The following is a 20,296-nucleotide window of genomic DNA, read 5'->3' on the forward strand; positions in this document are numbered from 1 at the left end:
TGTAACTCCTCCAGTCCCCAGGTAATGTATTCCTTGGCTGGCTGGCACCACAGTATTAAAAAGAGAAAGATGACTCTGAAATTCTGGGAAGATATATCCCCCCCCAGCATACAGCTATGTTAATTTACAAAAGGACAAAAGTTAAGAGTCTCTTCAAGTCTGGGTAGGAATGACAGTGGCTGAATATAGTAATATGGGCATGCCAGCTATGTAAGCCACCCATTGTAGCTCAACTTTTCACTTCAGATCAAGAGACTTCTCCACTCAAAGATGTTTTTTCCTTCATCTGACACAATAAAAGGTGAAAAAGATCAAGACCTACGACAGACTTCCTTTGAGTACTTGTTTCTGGCATCCCTTTAAAATTACTATTTTGCCAATTGCTGACTTATTTTCTCACTGAACACACACCAAGTATTGTTTCATTTTGACTTTAATCAATACATCTGTTTTTCAATTGTTACGCTACTCCTCAATCTCCATTTCAGTTTTGGGCCTTTATGCACATCTCACAACAGATGTCATTTTTGCAAATATTTGGTCGTGCTTCAGTTTTCCATTCCTTCCCATTCCACACACGCAGAGACTTACCCCTTTTATGAAACAGGTTTTAGTAAGTACTTCATAGTCCCAAAGAATGATGTCTCCACCTTTGGAACCAACAGCTACAGTACTGGGGTGTGTTGGATGCCACTCCAGGCAAGTCACTCTCCTGTCAAAGGGACTCGCTGTTCGAAAAAGGCGGTATGAGGTCAGAGAACGCAGAAAGGGCAGCTGTAGACACTGTTACAAAGATAAAAGAGAATAATAACTTCTGTAGGGATCCCTGAATATCTCTGAATGCAGAGTGCTAACAATTCCTAATCACCACCAGCCTTAGCACACTCACACAAAATGCTAAGTCCCTCCGTGCAATGAAGAGAACACACTGTTCCCCAGGCAAGCAGCCTGTGACCACATAAAACCACATCAGCTATAGTTCTCAAAAATAACAGAGACATGAGAGATACATACTTCAAATGACGTGCAGGGGGCTAAGTATTTTAGGTTGAGTTAAAATAGCATGATAACTAATATTAAACAAGGGGGAATCATAGAATCATTTGAGCTGGAAGAGACCCCAAAAGGTCATCTAGATCAACTCCCCTGCTATGAACAGGGACACCTAGAGGTAGATCACACTGCTCAGAGCCCCATCCAGCCTGACCTTGCACGTCTCGAGCGACGGGGCATCCACCACCCCCTTGGGCAACGTGCTCCAGTGCCTCACCATTACTGTAAAAAACAACATCTTTATATCCAATCTAGATCTCCTCTCTTTGAGTTTGAAACCATTTTCCCTTTTCCTATCACAATAACCCTGCTAAAGAGTCTATCCCCTTCGTTCTTGTAGCCCCTCCTTTAGACACAAGAAGGCCACTCCCATGTCCCCCTGGAGCCTTCTGTTCTCCAGGCTGAACAGTCCCAGCTCTCTCAGCCTGTCCATGTAGGGGAGGTGGTCCATCCCTTGGGCCATTTTTGTGGCCCTCTTCTGGTCATGATGTGCATCTTTCCTGTGCTGAGGACTCCACATCTGGATGCAGTACTCCAGGTGACGTCTCATCAACACAGAGTAAAGGGGCAAGATCACCTCCCTCAACCTGCTGACCTTGCTTCTGTTGATGCAGTGCAGAATACAACTGGCTTTCTGGGCTGCAAGGGCACGCTGCAGGCTCGTGTCCAGCTTGCCATCCACCACTACCCCAAATCCTTTTCAGCAGGGCTATGCTGTTTCCTTTTGTTCCCCAGCTTGTATTGATAGTGACAGCTGACACAATGGAGGAGAACACATCTCCCACCAGAAAAAGAAACTGATGACTATGCCTGCACTGAGCATCCTGAAATATTATTCATCACCTAGAGATACAATAATACAGCCTTCCATCCAAACTGCTTGAAGCACAACAATACAGCATAAGAGTGAACAAGAGCAAAACAGAGAATGAAGAACCATAACACAACTCTGTTGTTATTCAGCTGAGGAACAGGTACTGCTTGGGTGATGATGGCAATTTCTTTAGCATTTTGATACTTAAAATAGACAAATCATCTGAAAGATAAAGCTAGTCTAGGTGCTTCCCACCTATGGATATCACAGAAAAAGTTAACTTTCAAATGAAAGGAGTGTGACTCTGAAAATCAGGAAAAAGATTATGGACTTGAGGGAATTTGTCTGTGAAAAAGAGAAATCAACATTAAATTATACATGATTAGCGAAGCAGAGCAGATGCAAAAATAATATGACAAAACAGTTACATCAGTGTGCAAAGGCAGCACTGTGCAATAACCTAAATGGTAGTGAGCACAGTTTAAATATAATTAAAAGAAGCACAGAATGAACACAGGGTAAAATGTTGCAACAAGGCTACCTCAACTGAAAGGGACAGTCATCCCAGTACTGGCATTTTACAGGACTAAGAAACACAAGAGTATGCCAGATCTGGAGCCACAAACTGTGTATGTGAGCATTAAACCTCTTTAAAGTCTCCTCACTTGTGTTCAAAATATTTTTATTTTTTTTTTGTACAGAGATGAGATGTTTAATGTGTCATAAGGAGGAACTCCTCACCTGCCTGAGCTGTGCCCGGATGGAGCCTCCCAGCATGTTCTGGTAGACATAATGAACAATGCTGCACTGCCATTTTGGCTGATGGAAAAAGGCTCTGGTATTTTTCATCACAGTCCCACCTCTATTCCAACCTGCCAGAGAGGAAAATGAGTGAAAGTTACTGAGAGCCAGTGCCCAATGCCCATTGTATTCATTCACTAAACAGCGTGGGAAAACATCTGCATTTTCTGTTAAATTCATGACAAGCTTCAGCCACAAGAAAAAAGACTCAAAACATGTCTAAGTTGCAAGCAGCCTCTGCAGCCTATGGAGTCCAGTGCTTCCCATAGGCTGCCAGAGCTTTGTGTGCGCCTCTGCACATTAAATCTCCCTTTTCCTCATCAAAGATTTGCCAGAAAGACAAAGAGAGGATGAAAGCAAAGCTTCTGGTGGTGCATCTCTGGGACAGTATAGAACCTGAGTGATTCATACTTGGAATCTATCTAAAGCTCCAACAACCTGGAAATACATGATGGGAGGGGATGAGCTCGTGTGTACGGTGGAAGATCAGTCAGAAATGTTACATCTGAAAACTCCCAAAGCGTAGCAACATGACTTCCCATGCAGTTCCTGAAATGCCTGTATGTGAATTAGAATTTTCTATCTGCTTGTGCTGTAGCTCATACAGTCTGTCCAGAGCACTGTGAGTTTTGTTTTTGATAATAGACTTGCTGACGCCTCATTGCGTGAAAACCTTTCTGTTCAGGGTGGTTTTTGCTGAAAGCACAGCATGCTTCTACGTTCTGTCCATGTTCCAAGTTTTATCTTCAGGGACCTTTACATAAAAACAAGATCTGCTCAGTCCCACGTCTGTGATCTAATCATCCCCATGGCAATTGTCTGTAACACTCCAACAGATCTAGGTGTCAAATGGGAAAGATGCCTTTCTTAAAGAACAAAAAAGCTACTTTAATGTAAAGGCATTAATGAAGAAACAGAAGAGCAACATCATACGTATCATTCCGTGCAATTAGAACCTGAACAAAATCTTCCTTTAATGCAACCCTGGAGCTAAGAAATGCAGAAATGCAAGACTAAGCCTCTACATTCACATGCCAACACAGAGCCAACACGCCACACCTGCTGAAATGGGAACAGAAGGATTGATATTTTAATTCCTTTCTTTTTCCCCACAGAAGAATTAACATTCACAGTTCCTTCTTCAAAGGTGATGGGGAGTTTTTTCAGATTCAGTTTTATTTCAAAGGATAAGTTATTAAGAACGAATTCTAGGCCTGTTTAGCATCTGCTGTAAGAAATCCTTTCAAAACAGATTTCAATTGCAAGAAACTGGACCTGTCCTAAAAATACAAGGAGAATTTTTTTTCAACATATGTAAAAATCGATCCTTACAATAACTGAAGTCTAAACAACTTTTTTGTTACTGCAGATTTTCCCACCATCTTTAAATCACTTCTCTCTCTTTCAATAAAAAATGTAAGACATCTTTAAGTTACAAATCAGAGGGAAAGAAAAAGAACATGAAAAGTGATTAGTGGAAATTCTGTCCAGTCTAATCTGAACATAGAGGTAGGAAGTATTTAGTATACCTTCTCACTTTAGAAAGTTAGAATACAAAGGATTAGGTGGAAAGGCCAGTTTAGGCTGCATGCTGTAGAACACCAAACTTACGACCATGAAACTGCATTAAGAACTGTATGGAAGAAAGAATGATATGTGGCCAAGGTCAGTCTGTCCTGCACTAAAGCAGATGTCTGCTAACTTGGGAATTCCGTGGAACTTAACCACTCTGCAGTGGGCTGTGACAGTAATATCAGTAAGCAGGCTTCTATCAAGGGACAGAGTCTCAAAAACGAGACTTGTGTACAAAGACACAGTGCAACTAGACAGATAATTGGAGGATGTACTACCCCAGTGCTGTCTGTGTTATACCTCCAATATACAGCCCTATCTGAAATCTCGCATCTGACCATGTTTCTTGGCATCCTCTCTCTTCAACTAGTTAATGCCCGGGATTTAAGGTAAATCTGGCTGGGACCAAGAACCTTAGGAAATGTTACCAATTTTCTCTTGGGCTTTGGATGTTTTCCTCAAAAACAATTTCTTTGCTAGTGGTACATTCTCCAGTCCTTCGTAGTCCAGTTTCCTTTTCTCAGCTGATTTTGCCTCTTCTGACCAATATGTCTTCTCATGCTTCTTGTCCTTGGGCTGGTTCACTGGAGCCATTCTGTCTGACCACTAAAAGCAAACAAAGCACGGAAGGTAAGACTGCCATACACAGAAGACAGAGGAAAACGGGAGTGAAGCACACCCCAGTGGCCTGGAAGTAGCAACTGTACCTTGTGCCCCTTTCATCGGGATGACAGTAGCTTTTTGTTGTGCACTGCTGGGGAAAGGAACAGGTTCAATAAGCTCTTCTTTGTTCCCACATGAAAACGAATGCATCCTAAAACACTAGAGTATGTTTTGACAGATGTGCTTCTACAGAACGTTTTAGCCTAAAACCCACAGATCTGCATAAAGTACATCTGTGCAACCACATAATGCCCTACTGTTTCTCTGGTGGCTCACAGCAAGCTCTTCAGATTTCGCTAGGGAAGAGATCAGAGCCGTTACCAAGCCGGTCAAGGCTGACTGCTTTTCCACCACGTGTTCAGACGACACTTCCTACCCAGCGGCCGCTCACAGCCCGATACGCGGCTCGGGCTCCTGCTCTGAGCGCCAGACACGCTCGCAGCCGGCAGCTCCTCGCCGTGGGCCCACTGACTGCGGAGGGCCCTGCCAGGCTCTCCTCCTCGATGCCGATGGTTAAAGAGTCGCGAGCGACTGCCGCGAACGTGGCCGCGGTAACCGCAACGCAAATTCCCATCCCCGCACGGCTGGGCTTCCCCAGGGCCACCCCGCTCTCACCTGCGCTCCCCCGACCTCCGCTCCCCAGTGCCGCCGAGGACGGCGGGCGGCAGCCGGCCCCTCCCCGGAGGTTTCATAACCGGGGCGGGGAGCGAAGTGGGGGGAGCAGCGGCCGGCGGCCCCGGCAAGCGGAACGGAGCCCGGAGGCGGCGGTCATTGCGCCCCTCGGCCCCGCTCGGCAGGGCTCGCCGCCACTACGACGAAGAGCCAATCTCCGGGCTTTTCTGCTGAACCGCAACAACGCTGTGTTAGCTGCTGGCATCCTGCAGCTGTCAGAACGACCTACAAAAACCCACCGACAGACACCACAACCGGGTTTTGAAGGCATACGCCAACCTGACCGGCATTGCCAGCTCTTACACAGCACTTCTGCAGCACAGCGCTCTCCTGAGAGCTATGCCCACCACCAAAGAGTAGCAATGGCAGTAATTGAAAGTAGTCCTCACCTGCTTTCCTCGGGTACCACAAAGGCCTGGTTTACAGGAAAGGAAACTGTTGCAGAAAAATATCCTCCTTGTCTTGATGGCAGTCAGCAGTGCTGCCACAGGTGTGCACAGGGTCTCGACATCAGGGCTGGGATCTGAGGAGTTGACCAGAAATCACCAATGGCATAAACATGAACATCTTTAGTTTTTACGTACTTTACAAGGGGTAATTTCCATGCCAGAAACACTGAAATCCTCACATTGCTTTCAGTGATCTACTCATTAATCCCAAAGCAAGCTGTGATGCTGTGACCCAGCTCATCTGAGCAGAGATGTGCATTTCCCATCCTGCTCCTTCATCCTCTAGTGTTCGTCTGCTTCCCCACACAGCGAATGTGCACAGCAGCCCTTGTGTTTCCTCACTGAGCTGTCATGGTTAGCATTTTCTATCAATTACTAACACTGAGCTTGCTTTCTCTGGAGAGTCATCAGATTATTTCCATAATCATTATTCACTAAGGACAAGAACAGTAGATCGCAAACCATGCGCAGAAGACACGCCACCAGCCCAGGGTGCCACCAATTGGTATCGGCGTGCCAGCACTGAGCAGGTGTGGCACTCTGAGATAGCCAGGGAAAGAGTAATTCTAAAAGAATATTCTCACATGTGTGCATAGGCTCACGCTCTTCAAACTCCTGTATGCAGCCAAGGTAGAGGAGTGTGATTACCCACGGGCAGAGTACAAGCCTTGTTTTCACAATGCCTTCTGTCCAACATACAGTCAGTTACAGACCTCAATTCTCTATCACAGAATTAAGACATCCTGTTGCCAGCTTTGGTAAAGCTATATTATGACTAAGACTGTCATCTCTGTGGTATTTGTAATACTGGACAGTATTTTGCCTCCTTGTTGCCAGGACCTTTTTCCAAAGCACGAACATTTTTGGCTACTTTAGTCTGACTGTGATGTAAAGAGCACCATTACAACAACTTGAGTTTGGCCTGCATAAGAAAGCAAGCCTACATTCTGCTAAAAAGAAAAGGAAAAAAAAAAAAAAAAAAGAAAGAAAAAGATACAACCCCAAAGAGAGCAAAGAGAATAAGTATCATGCTATCTGGCCTCTTTCTAGCCTATGATCTTTACTAAGCTGTCCTGGACCAGAAAAACAAAAAGTATTGCTATTGTATTAGCCATATTACAATATTCCAGCCTTAGAGGGAAGGAGGGAAAGGAGCGAAGCAGCAATGTTACACAGTATCGTTGCCACTTAGTGCTGGGGGCAAGCAGACCCCATGTGGAAAGCATTATCTCAGATGCTCAGTGAATGAGGTATCTGTACCACAACTGGTATAACAGAAAGCTGGGTAAATGCTGGCATAAAGTATTAAGGAGTAGCAGATTTTTGCTCTTTCTATACCACATTAATCTGCATAAATTTGATAGTGGTGTTCATATCTCATACTTGAATTAGGGAATATCTATGCCAAATAAATTATTTTTTTAACATTATTTTTAAGTAAAATGCAGAGTTGATGCTTAAACCATAACACTGATTAACTCCAAGGACCAGACAAACCTTTCCAGTCCCACTGGGAAGGGACTCCAGAGGCAGTGCAGATTTATAGCGCGCTTTTTCCTCTCTCACTCTTTCCTTTCTCTGCTGATTGAATAAACATCACCACGAACGCACAGCTGGTCCCTGGAGCCAGGTCTGAGGACTTTTGGAAGTGGTGAGAAGGGCCAGCATGGCCCTGCAGCTCCGCTACGAGCTCTGCCCCGGCGTCATGGCAAACCCCACCCAGGCCTGGCGCTGGGGATGGAAACTCTGGCCCGCAGCCCCTGGTACTGCTAAAAAGCTGGCTTCGACCGGGACACTGAAAGATGAGGCTGGATTACTTAGGGAAAGGTTTCCAGATGAGAAAGTGAGCTCTGCGGGAGCGGGCCGCCGTGCTGAAGCTGCTGCCCACCTCCAGGAGAGCGACCAGTGCCTCATCCAGAACACAGGGACAGGCTCCGAGGACAACGGGGCTCAGGGAACCTGCGACCTCCACACCGAGCCGCCTTCCACCCCCTCAGGCGCCCGCCATGACGGGGCGCTCGGCCCGGCACCTCCCGCCTCCTACGAGCGAGGCTCCGTCCCCTCCCGGCTGTCCCACACGGCTCCCGGTCACCCAGCTCCCGGCACCGAGGCGCTGCCCCCCGCCCGACCCCACCTGCCCGTGCAGGGCCCGTTAATTGGATCGGGAGAGGGCGGAGCGGACGGAGCCTCTTCGGCGCTGCCCCGCCGCCAGCGGGCTGCCCCCAGCGCCGGGCCCGCCCTGCCGGCAGCTGCTGGGGGCGGGGCGGGAGCCCCCGCGTCCCGCGGCTGAAATAGGGGAGGGCCCGTCCCGCTCGGCCCAGGTGCCTGCTGACTGCCGGGCTGTGCCGTACCGTGCTGCCGGTGAGGTAAGCGAGGTGTCCTCCGTCGGGCCGGCTCTCTGCGGAGTGCCGGGGCTCCCGGCTGCTTAGCGGCGGTCGCAAGGGAGAAGTTTCCTCGTGGAGGGGAGACGGCTGCGCGAGGCGCTGCCTGAGGGCGAGGCTGCGGGCTGCCGTGCGGCTGGGGAAGGCTCCCGGAGGAGCCCCGCGCGGTCCGGCCACCGATCTGACCTTTATCGGGTGCCCGGCGGCTCGCACCACTGGGGGCTCGGCGGGCCGCCCCGCTCCCCGCCCGCGCTCTCCGCAGCCGACGCCTCCGCTCCGCAGCGGGGACAGGGGCCCCTTTGTGTCGGCTCCGCCGCGGGCTGCTTCCCACTCTGAAACTGGAGCCGCGGGCTCCGGCGGCGCCGCGGCTGAGGAGCAGAACGGCTTCCCCGGGGGAAGGGGCCTCGCTGGGGCCCGGGCGCGGGGGTTCTCGCCGTGCCCCTGCCGTGAGGAATGGGGCAGCCCCGCTCCTGCTGCCCTCTCCCTCCCTGCCCGGCGGGAGGCTGCGGTCTCGGTGTCACGGTGGGCAGAGCCGGGCGGTGCCGGGCTATGGCACGCCGCTGGGGTTACCGTGTCCTGCCCGCCCTGGGCGGGAGAAAGCTGATAAACTCGGAGGTATTAGTGGGCCTGAATAGCCAGCACTCGGTCTGTGATTTGTTGCTGCTCGCAGGAGGAGGGATCTGCCATCTCCACAAGACCATCAATAAATGAAGTTAGCGTGGCCCAAATGCATTAACCAGTTTCACAACTTTCTGTGCCAACTATGTGTTCTTTGCTTGCCTCAGTTCTAAAAGCTCTGCGTCGTCCCCGGGCGGGGGGTGAGGAGGAGGTTAGCTGGCCACCTCTGGACATGTGCTGTGGACTCTTCATTCACATCGTAAGCTCCGTTCCCAGTGGGTGCTCCCAATTTTCAGCAATGAGATGTGAACCTCTTCCTTTCAGCTTCACTGCTAATCTAATTTGCACGAAGGAGTTTCTGATACTGTGGTAATTGATTGTGATGCACAATACTAGCAGAGCCTCCCGCTCCACCCTGGAATTCAGATGTCACTGAGAAGTCATTGAGCCCTACGACAACTGAAATGTTTCTCGGTGCGTAATGGGAGCAGAATGCACCTCTGCAGCGTGTGGGCTAAAATGACAGGGTCCAGCTGCTCCTCGCTGCAGGTGAGCTTCTTTCTGGGTGGAGTCAAAATGGAGCTTCTCCCTGTGCATTACCTAACTGAGCACATTCCTTTTTTGGGCAGGATTCACCTTTCCATGAGGTGTACGCTGTACTCCGCAAGGTGGTTTGTTGTTCTTTGACAGAGTTTTGTGTTAATTATAGTGCCTTGTGAGAAGTCACCTAACATATTTACTAGATGGTACTTCCAGTTGCAGCTCTGAACAGAATGGCTATGAGCTGGACTACTTGTTTCCTGCCTTCCCTATCTATGCCCATGTATCTGGGCTGGGCTGATATGCTGCAGGTCTTTGGCAAACTGTGTGCACATCCAGGTCGTAAGAGCCTGAAAATCTTGAGGGCCCAGACTGAGTTCTCCCCAGGACAGTGACTGATGCATTTTAGTCATTCTGGGTTGTTGTGGATTATATGAGAGCTAGCTTGAAACTTCTGATCATGGATGAGCACAAGCTTCCAAAAAAAACCAACCAAACAAACAAAAAAAACTATAGAAACAAATTCAAAGGTACCATCAGGTATATTTGTAATGTGACTACTGTTCCTTGGAGATAACTACAAAACCCAATTGAACAGATTGGGCACAACATGTGGGCATGATGAACTTCTGTTAGGAGCTCTTATTGTATTTCAGGATGGCATATACTGTATTTGCATTATTCTGGTCATTTTGAGGGCTTGAACTGTTTGGTTCATGTGATGGCTGCCATCCAGGGATTGAACTGGGGACCTCAAAAGTTAAAAGTATCTGCCTACAGCCTGAGTGGAAAAAACTATGCTCTTGATTAGAGAGCAATAATAAACTGCCTCTATTTTTTCCATCAGCTGATCAGTAATATGGGAATTTAGGCTGCTCATGAGAGTTCATGGGGAAATGCCTAAACAATAGCAGAGCTGTTCAAGCCCTTTGAGGGACTCTTATCACCCTAGAACAGACTTTTTGATCAGGCAAGCTATTTTATCACCACTTATTTAGCATGATGGGTGTAGATGGTGCTGTATAACAGGGAGCTAGAGAGATTAAATAGAAAAAGCCTTAGTGGATGAGAGAAAATGTGACTAGTATACCTGGAGTTTTTCACAGAGAATTTGGGCTTTAGCTCTTTGAAAAGTAGCAGAAGAGCTCTGCATCCTTTAGAGCAGTTCAGAAGCTGTTTAGGTGGCAATTTTTTGCCTGCTACCTTGTGGCATAGTGATCATTAAGTTTAATTAACATCCAAATACTTTCTGGCCATGGTTGCAGAAACTTTTCCAGCAGACAGTGTAAAGTCAGTGCAGAGAGTCTGGTGTGTCCCCTGCTGTAATCATCCTGCTTTGTTTTGATGACTGGTACAATAGCTTCATGTTCCTCCAAGCTGAAATGTGGGTTGAGGCTGGGTACTGCTGTGAGGCAATACGTGTGACTGGCATCCTAATCATATTTCAATGTCAGTGGTTGCTTCTGTCAGAATGGCACAATGAGAAAGAGCCTTTCAGACTTGTGATAGTTGGAATTTGTTAAATCTAGTGGTTGTCACCAACATTGCATTGTACAGAGTACAGAAGGGGTATGTGGGAGATCTCTCTAGTAGCAGGGGCCTGTATCCAGAGGCATTAAGCTCGTGAGAATTTCATGTTCTCCTGTACTACAGTTGTTTATTGTGACCTGCCAGACAATTTTTCTAGGCTAAGAGATTTAGAATTGCTGCAGGCAACAAAACTGTCAGCAACTCTTCAGCTCTGTCCATGCTATGAGTGTGCCCAAGCTGTGTCTCGTCTGTGTTCAGGAAGGTGTGGTACTTGCCTACTTGGCTATTGGGAACATGATCAACTTTTTCAGTCACCCATAAATGATTATCTGTGGGCATTAACTTCCTCCTCTCCCTCATCCTTGCTGCTGAGACAAGCCTCTCTTGCATTTGCTGAGCAGAGCAAATAGGCTTGATGCCTGGCTCTGACAAGGACAAGAAACTTTCATTGAGGACTGGGAGAAGATCAGTATATTTCACTTCTTGAATGATTATAAATACTTTTTTGTTTCTTGATGTTTTTCAGTCAGCCCTTTCTTGTACCAGTGCTGCCTCCACCACTGCCTGGTAACATCTGTGAAATATGGATGTTGATTCCAGCAGGCTTTTACCCCAGCACAAACAGCAACCAAAACAAACCTAGTTTTTTGAGCTGTGGGACAGGAGCTGCTTCTGGAAGCCACGAGGGGGAGATTGCTCTGTTTGTGCTCTGATTTTTATTTTTTTTAACATTCCTCGTGTGCTTTCCTCACATGTCAGTTTAGGTTCTGAGGATCAGAAGCTGAAATCTATATGATTCTATCTGTGCTGTGGAAGCAAATGACATTCCAGTGATGCTCAGTAATTGAAATCTGTTCTGTAATATATGCATTTTGCACTGGCTGTTGTATTCTCGTGGGATTTCGTTGATAACACCTGAAATATGAAATATATTTATAGACTTGTTCTTCAGCTTGATATCTAAAAATTTATTTGAAAAGGGCTGAAGAGACTGAAACCAAACACCAGATTCTGTGCAGTTAACATGAAAGTCGACAAAAGTTGCAGCAAGGATCTCTGGGGAGAATGGGCAAAGTACAAATATTCACATTGCAGGCCAATTCTTAATGGCTGCCCTTTTTCAGCTTTGTTTTCAATGCATATCTCTAGAGAATATGTCATATATCTCATATATATGAGATATAGTTATTTTTGGGAGTGGACTATGAAGTGATTGAATCTGCTATAAGCTTCTAGGACCTGAAGTTGCTCGGAAGGGAATCTAAGGTAATGAATATTCTCTCTACTCCCCCAATGCAAACAACATTTTCTTTTTCCCCCAACATGCTTTTTTCCCCCCCAAAACACTCTGCAAAGTAACCTTATGTAACTGCATACCAATACTCTTGCCACTTCATATGGTGCTGCAGCCTGCTTTACCCTTATGTTGTATATAAGAGTCTTGCCTTACAGTTACATCTTTATGTTGCTTAAGCTTTCCCGTGAGGAAGAAATTAAGTAAACCTAGCTCTATTGGCAAAAGGTGAGCAAAGAGCCTTGCTATCAGTAAAGTGGAGGAACTGCCCAGAACATAAACTAGAAAAAATTGAATATGATGCTTTACCTCTTCCTCTAACGTAAGAGATATAGTAGTACTGAATCTTACCTTATTCCCACTTGCTGTTCATGAAGCTGCTAGTATTCTTTTCTGCACAGCCTGTTTGGGACTGAGCAGGGAACTGAATGAACTTAGAAATATCTTGATGATCATTTAGGTTCTTGCCTGCATTGTATGAATATTTGGAACAGAAATATTCATCAAAGCAATAAAGCTGGTTAAGGGACTAGAGAAGATATGTGGAACTGGGGTTGTTTAACCTCATCACTCTACAACTACTTGAGAGGAGGCTGCAGTGAGGAGGGTATCAGTCACACTTCTCAGGTGACGTGATATGATGTGAGGAGACAGCCTCAAGTTGAGCTGGCAAGATTTAGGTTGGATACTGGGGAAGACTTCTTTGTGAATATCAGGTGATCAGCTATTGGAATGGCCTGCTCAGGGAAGGGGTGAAAATGATGTCCCTGGAGATATTTAAAAGATGTGGTCCTTGGGGACATGTTTTAGTGGTGGACGTGGAAGTGTCAGGTTGATGGTTGCACTTAGTGATCTCAAGATCACTTTCTTCCAACCTAAATGATTTTAAGATTCTTTCTAATAAACAGTTTCAGTAAACTAGCTTTTACTGAGGAAACCCAGATGCCTTCTTGATACAACCAGAGATGAAGAAATGTATTTTGAAATCATTGGGCGCGTGATTGCTGTATACTTCATCAAGATGGCAAGATACTTGCCAACTTCATCTCCCTTTCCCCCTTCTAAGAGACATGCAGAACTCTAAGTGTTGGTAAAGTGAAGCCAAGAATTTACTTTATATACAGAGGTATGTGGAACTGCAGCTGGGCTTAAAAAAAAAAGTGCTACTTTCAAATGGAAGGAAGGAGGAGGCACAGCTGTTTGGAGATTAAGGTCTACTATGTAGTCCTGAAGCAAGGAACCACTGAAAGCTCAGTGCTAGAACAGAGCTAACTGGCCTCTTCTGAAGGCTGCTTGATTGCAAATGACTGCTACCTTAAGATTTCTTAATACATTCAAAGTAAACTTGATCCTTGCTCTGGGGTTACAAGGTGACTCAATCACAGGAGGAGAATGCTCTATTGACATGGAGTAGCCACAGTTTTGTTTAGTTGGGAAAAGACACTATTACCCTAGTATTTCCCCTGTTCTTTACTCTGCAGTAAAGAACAGATGATTTCTGTTGGATGAGGTTGGGGTTTGGATCATTGTTTTTTCACATAAAGTTCTAAACAGAAAACAACTGTACTTAAAGCCTAAATGGGAGAACTGCCTCAGCCTGCTGTTGTGATCAGAGATATCTTAAGTTACAGGCAACTATTCTACAGGATGGACTATTGATCTTGTCTAGAGTGCAGAAAAAATGTGATCAGGTGAAAGTAGATTAAGTACTGGGAAAAACTGAATTTAGTGCAAATTGAGACTTGAGAAGAGATAACAGCTTTTATTGGGGTCTAAGCAATTTAGGAAGAAATAGCTTATTTGCAACAGTTAAGCAGAAGAGAACAGCAACAAAAGTGAGTTGCTGATGCACAAATTTGCTGGCAAGCTTGGCATCTATTTGCAGAGACTGATGCAACAGGATAGGAAGTAGGCAGTGTGAAAGCAAGCAGCTGAAGAGGCTTGGAGAGTGGGACAGTGAGCTTGGAGGCACTCTGTCTGCATGGGTTAACACCTTGCTCTGACAGTGCTTTCTCTGGCTCTGGGAGAACTGGGAAGCAGGCAAGCTGATTGTGTGAAACAGGTCCTATGCTGTTCACTGAGCTAAGAAATGAGGCTGCTGTAGCGCAATTCCTAGTAGCTCTTTATCAAACTTCCCTCTGCTCTTATTAGAAGCTGCCTGTTAAATATAGCTGCAGCGTGCATGTCACGATTATTCTAGCAACTGTTGTAAACATACAGCAATTATAAGCAAACTTTCTCATAGGAAGAACAACTTTGAGGAAAAAAATAGCATGGACCTTGATAGCCCAACGCACTCTTTTATTAATATTATCTCATACTATTATGTTAACCAGGACAGATCTGTGTTTCCTTTAATATTAGAGATTTCCTACATCCTATGGGAGTAGAAAAGGAAATTTTTCTTGGTGGAGTGGTTTCTGCCTGGTACAGCATGTTGGTTAGGAATCTTATCCTTTAGATCAGCAATGATGTGTTGGCAGAAGCTTGTCCTGTAGCATTGGCCTCTGAGAACTGAACAGGGAGTAGCTAATGGATATGGAAGGTACTTTGTTCTGTCTGAACATGTGAAAAATAGAGTTTTAAAAAAAAAAAAGGGAGGAAGGGTATAGCAGGGTATCTATTTACAGGATATTAGCTTGGCCTGAATTTGGAGGAGACCAATATAAAGAAGGTGAAACCAGACAGTGCAGTGAAACATCGTGCAGACTTAAAGGAATCATCCTCCTTTAAGAGGATGAGGATCTTGTCTGCATTTTAATACTTCCATATAGTCAAGGAGAACTTTGCTAACGGTCAGCTACGCAATCTCTAGAGAATTACTGTTTTGGAGACAAGCTTCTGTTAAAGGCTTGCACATAGCTGAAGTGACCTTTGTGTGCAGTCACTGTTCTGCCTGATGGCCCTCTGACCTCTCCCTGCCTGGAGAGATCATCTGGAGTCTTTCTCAAAACTGCATTAGGCAGTCCTGGTAGGCGTCAGTCCTTAGGGAGCGGCTGGGAAATGCTGGTTTGCTGTTTGTTTACCAGTCAGGTGACCCTACCAAGGGTGTGATCACAGCAGTAGGGTAAGTATCTCTAAGGGGTGTTTTGCTGGGTAGAAGTCATCTCAGGTACACAGGCTTCTTGGAGGATCTGTGTTAGTTGGCAGTCTCTAGCTGTAAAGGTGAACTGGCCCCTCTTCAGAGAGGTGAGCACACCTGTAAATATCAGTGTTCCTGTGTTATACCACTCTCCAGTGGTTTACCTTGTTGGACACAGCTCTGAATCAGTGACTGTAACTATTGGGTGCCTACCTGTGGGGATGGGGAAGCTGGAAAGAAATGCTGTCCCGTGCCTTGTTTCATTGTTTCCATCAGGACCTTCCTAGCACTGCTGTACCAACAGCAATGCAGTTCATTGTGCTGATGGTTTCATGTAGTTCCTTCTGGCTTCAGCTTTTTAGTTCCTTTCTGAAAAACAGTTAACAGAAAATGAAGGGTTTTTGTGCCTGCTGCTCTATGAAGGAAGTGGTGGTGTCAGTACTTCTGTGTATTTGGATTGTTGAGATTGAAGTGCTTATTGGCAACCTATACTGGAAGTGCCCTGGAGAGAATGAAACCTTTACCACTGCCTGCATACAGGAAAGGTGACTCTTTGGGAATCAAATACATGAGTTGCTGCTGCTTTGTGGTGTTACTGTTTTCTCAAGGGAGAAATTAGTTATTAACAGCCTGTTCCTAATTAAAACTAGGTGTTAAAACTAAGCTAAGCAACACATAGAAATTGGTCCATAATAAAAATCTCCTTCTGCCAAAGCCCTGGTTACTGGATAAATAGAATTCAAACTTATTTCTGTCTGCCTGAATCCAGTGCTTAAGCTTGTACTCAGGAAAAGGGGAAGAGTCGCGCAGAAGGCCTTGCTTGGCAAGTGAACAAACTCTGTTTCTGTGGACAAATTCCTGCAGGGCTGCACGCACCAGCCCTGTGAGCATTTGTAGGGCCCAGAGGCTGCTTCTTGGCAAGCTTGAGAGAACAATTGCTTACAGGGAGTCAGTCTCAGAAGGCAGTCAAGCAGTGCACAGAAGTGATTCCTTGGGCGTTGGAGCCTGGAAATACTGGAGTGTGGTTTAGAGGGAAGAAGATTTTTGTGGTTTACCTGCCTTAGGGAAAAGTTTCTGAAGTTGAAAAGAGTAATTACTATCCAGTCTAGGCACTATAATTGTGGAACAAGACCCTGTTGTATTAGTGTTGTGTAAACTTGAAACAAAAACAAGTAGTGCCTTCCCAGATGCATGCATTTGAAAGCAGAGAGTTTTAGTGACACCTTGGTCTGAGGGTGGAGAATTATGGTCTGGGATGTGTGACTGACTGTAGCAGGGTGAGATCAGCATGGTTAAATGTGGAAACAGCCCTGCCATGACAAGTGGCATTTCTCTGAGTGAAGCTCAGCACCAGTGAATCAGTCATGAGCCATTCTGCCTTCCTGCAGCTGAAGATTAAGAGCCACTTTTGGGTAACTTACTATGCTGTTCATAAATGAAAGTAGATCTTTAGGGAAGTAGGAGAGTATCTTTTATTTTTTTTTAACACTGTCAGCAGCAAAGGCTGTAGCTCTGCGTAAGCATCATTTATGTCATCTATTTTGTCTACTTGACACTGCTGTTTGTAGCAGTGCCAGTGATGCCCTCATTTGTAACTCTGCAGAGGTGCGAAGTGACTGAAGAAGTCACTCTCCTTCAGAGAGCTTGTCTTGCAGGAGCTGCAGTGAGGTCTCCAACCTTTTATCTGTGAGATGTGAACAAGGAAAGCAGAAGGGGAAGGATAAACATTCCTCTAGGTGTGCAAATCTGTTGTTGGCCTCTTCTCAGCAAAGGTGGCAGTGGCATCAGAATGTGTCAGTGCCGATCCACATGTAACTCCAGCTATACTGCTTGTCCTGTGCAGGCTCTCTTAGCGTTTCTGAATTACATGGTGGCTTCTGCTACATTGGGCTGTGCATAGGGTAGTACTGTCATCTCTATACCTTGCTATAAAACAAGCCTCAGGCTTTGGCATGTGTAATGCTTCTCTATTTGTTTTTCCTGGCAAACTCAATTTTTCCCTGGTTTTGGGTTCTTGGCAGCACACAACACCTATGTTTCAGGAATAACGAGGCATGAGGGGGTGGAGTGGCAATCTATTTGCTCTTCTTGGGCTGAGGGTGACAGCAGCAGCTGTTCTTCAGCTTCTGTGTGCACTACTAAGTACCTTCCCTGTGTCTGCACGCAGATCCAATTTGATCTGCTGACTGACATGGGCTCATGGGCTATGTAAAGTCCAGAAAAAGCCTGGCAGAAAAGGGTCCTCCTTATTTTTTTTGACCTTTTTCCATCTTTCAGGACTGTATCATTTTTTTTTTTTTTTTTTTTTCCCTGGCTTCTATAAAGTCTACATAAACGTTTTTTAAATGTGTATTCTACTGAGTGCTACTTGACACATGGAGACTGACCTGCAGAAATATTATCCTGCTTTTTTTTTTTTTTTTTTTAATTGTGCCACCTTGCTACTGTGGTGGTTCCAAGTTGAGCCTTAAGCTGTGGGATGCTTTGCCACATGATATTGTTGATGCTGAAAACTCGTATGAGATTGGGGAAGTTAGTGGAAGAGAAATGCATTGAGTGTTTCTAAATTCATAGGTGCCACATCCAGCTCAGGAAGCTCCTGTCAACAAATGGTTAGAGGCTTGGAAAATATGCAGGGAGGCATCATGTATGCTTGCTCTGTTCTCAGAGCAGGGGAAAATACCTGCTTTTGGCTACTGTCTGTGAAGGATATAGGGCAACAAGAACACTCAGTCTCGTTCTGCACTGCTACTATTACGTTTCAGAACTTGCTAATCACAAGCATAGTAGACCCAGTTACCTGGGCTTGTAACTTGATGAAATAAGGGAGGATAGCTCACATTTATTGTGGAAATGGCAGAAATATAATTTCTCATGATTTCTTTAGTTTTTCTTTAGTTCATTCCCAACTTCTTCAATTTTGTTTCCAACTTGAACATGAAAATAGCAGAAAGAATGGATTTCAGTTCCTCCTTTCTTATTGACTATCAAACAAACAAGCACACTCTGACACAAGTTTTCCACATTTAACCCTGAATTCTAGGACTGTATAGTCAGCCTGAACTGGAAACAAGAGATGGAAGGCATGTTTGTGATTCACTGCTTCCTGATAAAGAAGTGGGGATGGGGGAGAGTGGGAGGGAAGGATGGGAAAAAGTGATACAACCTTCATGAGTTGTAACTAATTGATCCCTCTCCATGAGGAGAAAGCAAGCTTGTTTTTAATTGTGAAGTTAAAGAGTCCTTTGTTTCATAGATAAATGCCCTTCATCTTTACTAAACATGGTCTGGAGAAGGTATACGTCTGTCCTTCCCCTTCTCCTGAAGTTTACTAAGCCTAAATGTGGTGGCAGTGAGTTTCCCAAACCAGACAGTGTACAGTTGGGGGGGGTAGGGGGGTCAGGCCCCACATACCGTGCCCAGGGAGTGTGCTTATTTTAGGCCCTTCTTTCCTTGGGCAGTTCCCTTTGCTCAGCTGTTGTGATGCTACCTTTCCCGCACAGTGCTGTCATCCCGCCCCACTGTTTCTATTTTAATTTCCTCTGGGGCTAGATCTTGTGACACAGCGATCTGGCATCTCTCCTACGTGTTGGAACGTGGCATCTTAGGAGGCACAGTGGCCGCAGCTGCTATATCAGAGGGTGCCCCTCCTAGTAGCTGGCAGAAGGGGGACAACCTTATGTCTATGCTGGGATTGGGATGTGTCAGAGCAGGCAGCGAAGCAATGCTATCTAACTGTGCCCATCTGTCTCCTCTCCAATCTGTTTTACAGAATTTGAGCTCAGGACGTAGTTGCCAGCTTCCTGCTGCTCCCCTGTCATCTCGTTTTCAGGTATGTAGCTACTGGGGACTAATGTGGAGTTGCATGCCCTGGAAACCAGTAATATGGCTTTGCAGACCTCTGAGGAATGGTGGGGGAGAGGGAGGATGGGAACAGGTGAAGTTGTTCTGCAGGCTTCGAAGTTCATGCATTTGAGCACCACATCCTATTTAACAACTTGCTTCTGTGACTGACATTCATCACTTCAGCCTTCTGGAGCAGCGTTAATATACTTCCTACTGTCAGTAAGATGAGACTGCAAATAGAGCCTGGCTGTTGCCAGAAGAAATGGAAGAAATTCCTGCAGTCTTTGTTGGGACACTTCAGGATGTGGCTCGTGCTATAGTAGGCACAGTGGAAAGGACTTTAAAGATGTGGGGGATGCGGACTCTCGATGTGATTTTCTTCATCTCTGCTGTGTACTCTGTGGGCTGGCAGAATGACCAGATACCTCTCTGGGGTGTGAAGAAAGCTTTTTATAACTAGGAATGTGCAAGAGGAGAAGTGGCAGCAAAGGACATCTATGGTAGATTAACCCAAGCTTGCCTAGAATGGAGCAGGTTTATATGTCAATGCTTGAGTCTCTTTGCATTACTCTTTGCTCTTGCCTAAGATCATCCCAGAAGCTTTCTCAAGGTATTTGGTGTTGCACCCTGACAGGAGCAGAATGGCAGCACAGGCTTGCACAGGGGAAATGGGCAGAAGAGACAATAGAATGAGAAACACTTTTCAACTCCTTGCCTGGATTTTGACCCTAGTGCAGTGGTGGGCTGTGACAGCTTTACAGAGATATTTCTAGGGAAGTGGCATGGCTGAGTAACTGGCATGCATGCTGCAGTACCTTCCCTTGGCTGGATTTGCTTCAGCATATTTCTGCAGTTTTACTTGAGCCCAACTCAGCCAATGGGCAATTTGTAGGGCTCCTCCCCATTCAAGACATGCCTGCCTGCTGACTGCCCAGCATCACTATTTCCAGTCAGCTGTAATCCTGAATCTCACACTGGGAA

At 45.8% G+C, this 20,296-nt stretch overlaps 2 protein-coding genes and 1 long non-coding RNA gene across 10 annotated transcripts in view; 1 reads left to right on the forward strand and 2 right to left on the reverse strand.

The window, feature by feature from the left end:
- The window catches only part of DDB2 (damage specific DNA binding protein 2), a 24,657-nt gene extending 16,159 nt beyond the window's left edge, over positions 1–8,498 (reverse strand). The window contains exons 1-5 of one of the 5 annotated variants that reach the window (XM_042870382.1): positions 8,376–8,498; positions 5,965–6,098; positions 4,669–4,846; positions 2,609–2,739; positions 592–783 (exon numbers count right to left, since the gene is read on the reverse strand). In XM_042870382.1, coding sequence (XP_042726316.1) covers positions 592–783; positions 2,609–2,739; positions 4,669–4,834 — 489 coding nt within the window. In that variant the 5' untranslated portion in view covers positions 4,835–4,846; positions 5,965–6,098; positions 8,376–8,498. Of the gene's footprint in view, positions 1–591; positions 784–2,608; positions 2,740–4,668; positions 4,847–4,947; positions 5,053–5,518; positions 5,568–5,964; positions 6,099–7,521; positions 7,704–8,158; positions 8,250–8,375 lie in introns of those variants that run through there. The other 4 variants (XM_042870388.1, XM_042870375.1, XM_042870374.1 and 1 more) reach the window with 4 other exon arrangements.
- The window catches only part of PACSIN3 (protein kinase C and casein kinase substrate in neurons 3), a 20,216-nt gene continuing 8,200 nt past the window's right edge, over positions 8,281–20,296 (forward strand). Inside the window, exons 1-2 of one of the 3 annotated variants that reach the window (XM_042870399.1) lie at positions 8,281–8,390; positions 19,242–19,301. The gene's annotated coding sequence lies outside the window, so the exon portion shown is untranslated. Of the gene's footprint in view, positions 8,391–9,553; positions 9,573–19,241; positions 19,302–20,296 lie in introns of those variants that run through there. The other 2 variants (XM_042870414.1, XM_042870409.1) reach the window with 2 other exon arrangements.
- LOC122179551 overlaps positions 14,643–20,296 on the reverse strand; it is a 24,492-nt gene continuing 18,838 nt past the window's right edge. The window contains exons 3-4 of one of the 2 annotated variants that reach the window (XR_006178737.1): positions 15,683–15,838; positions 14,643–15,586 (exon numbers count right to left, since the gene is read on the reverse strand). This is a non-coding gene — a long non-coding RNA (uncharacterized LOC122179551). Of the gene's footprint in view, positions 15,839–20,296 lie in introns of both variants that reach the window. The other variant, XR_006178736.1, reaches the window with a different exon arrangement.

This window comes from Lagopus leucura, unplaced genomic scaffold (assembly GCF_019238085.1).
Source record: "Lagopus leucura isolate 7727_CA_CO unplaced genomic scaffold, USGS_WTPT01 Super-Scaffold_1, whole genome shotgun sequence".
NCBI classification, from domain to species: Eukaryota; Metazoa; Chordata; class Aves; order Galliformes; family Phasianidae; genus Lagopus; species Lagopus leucura.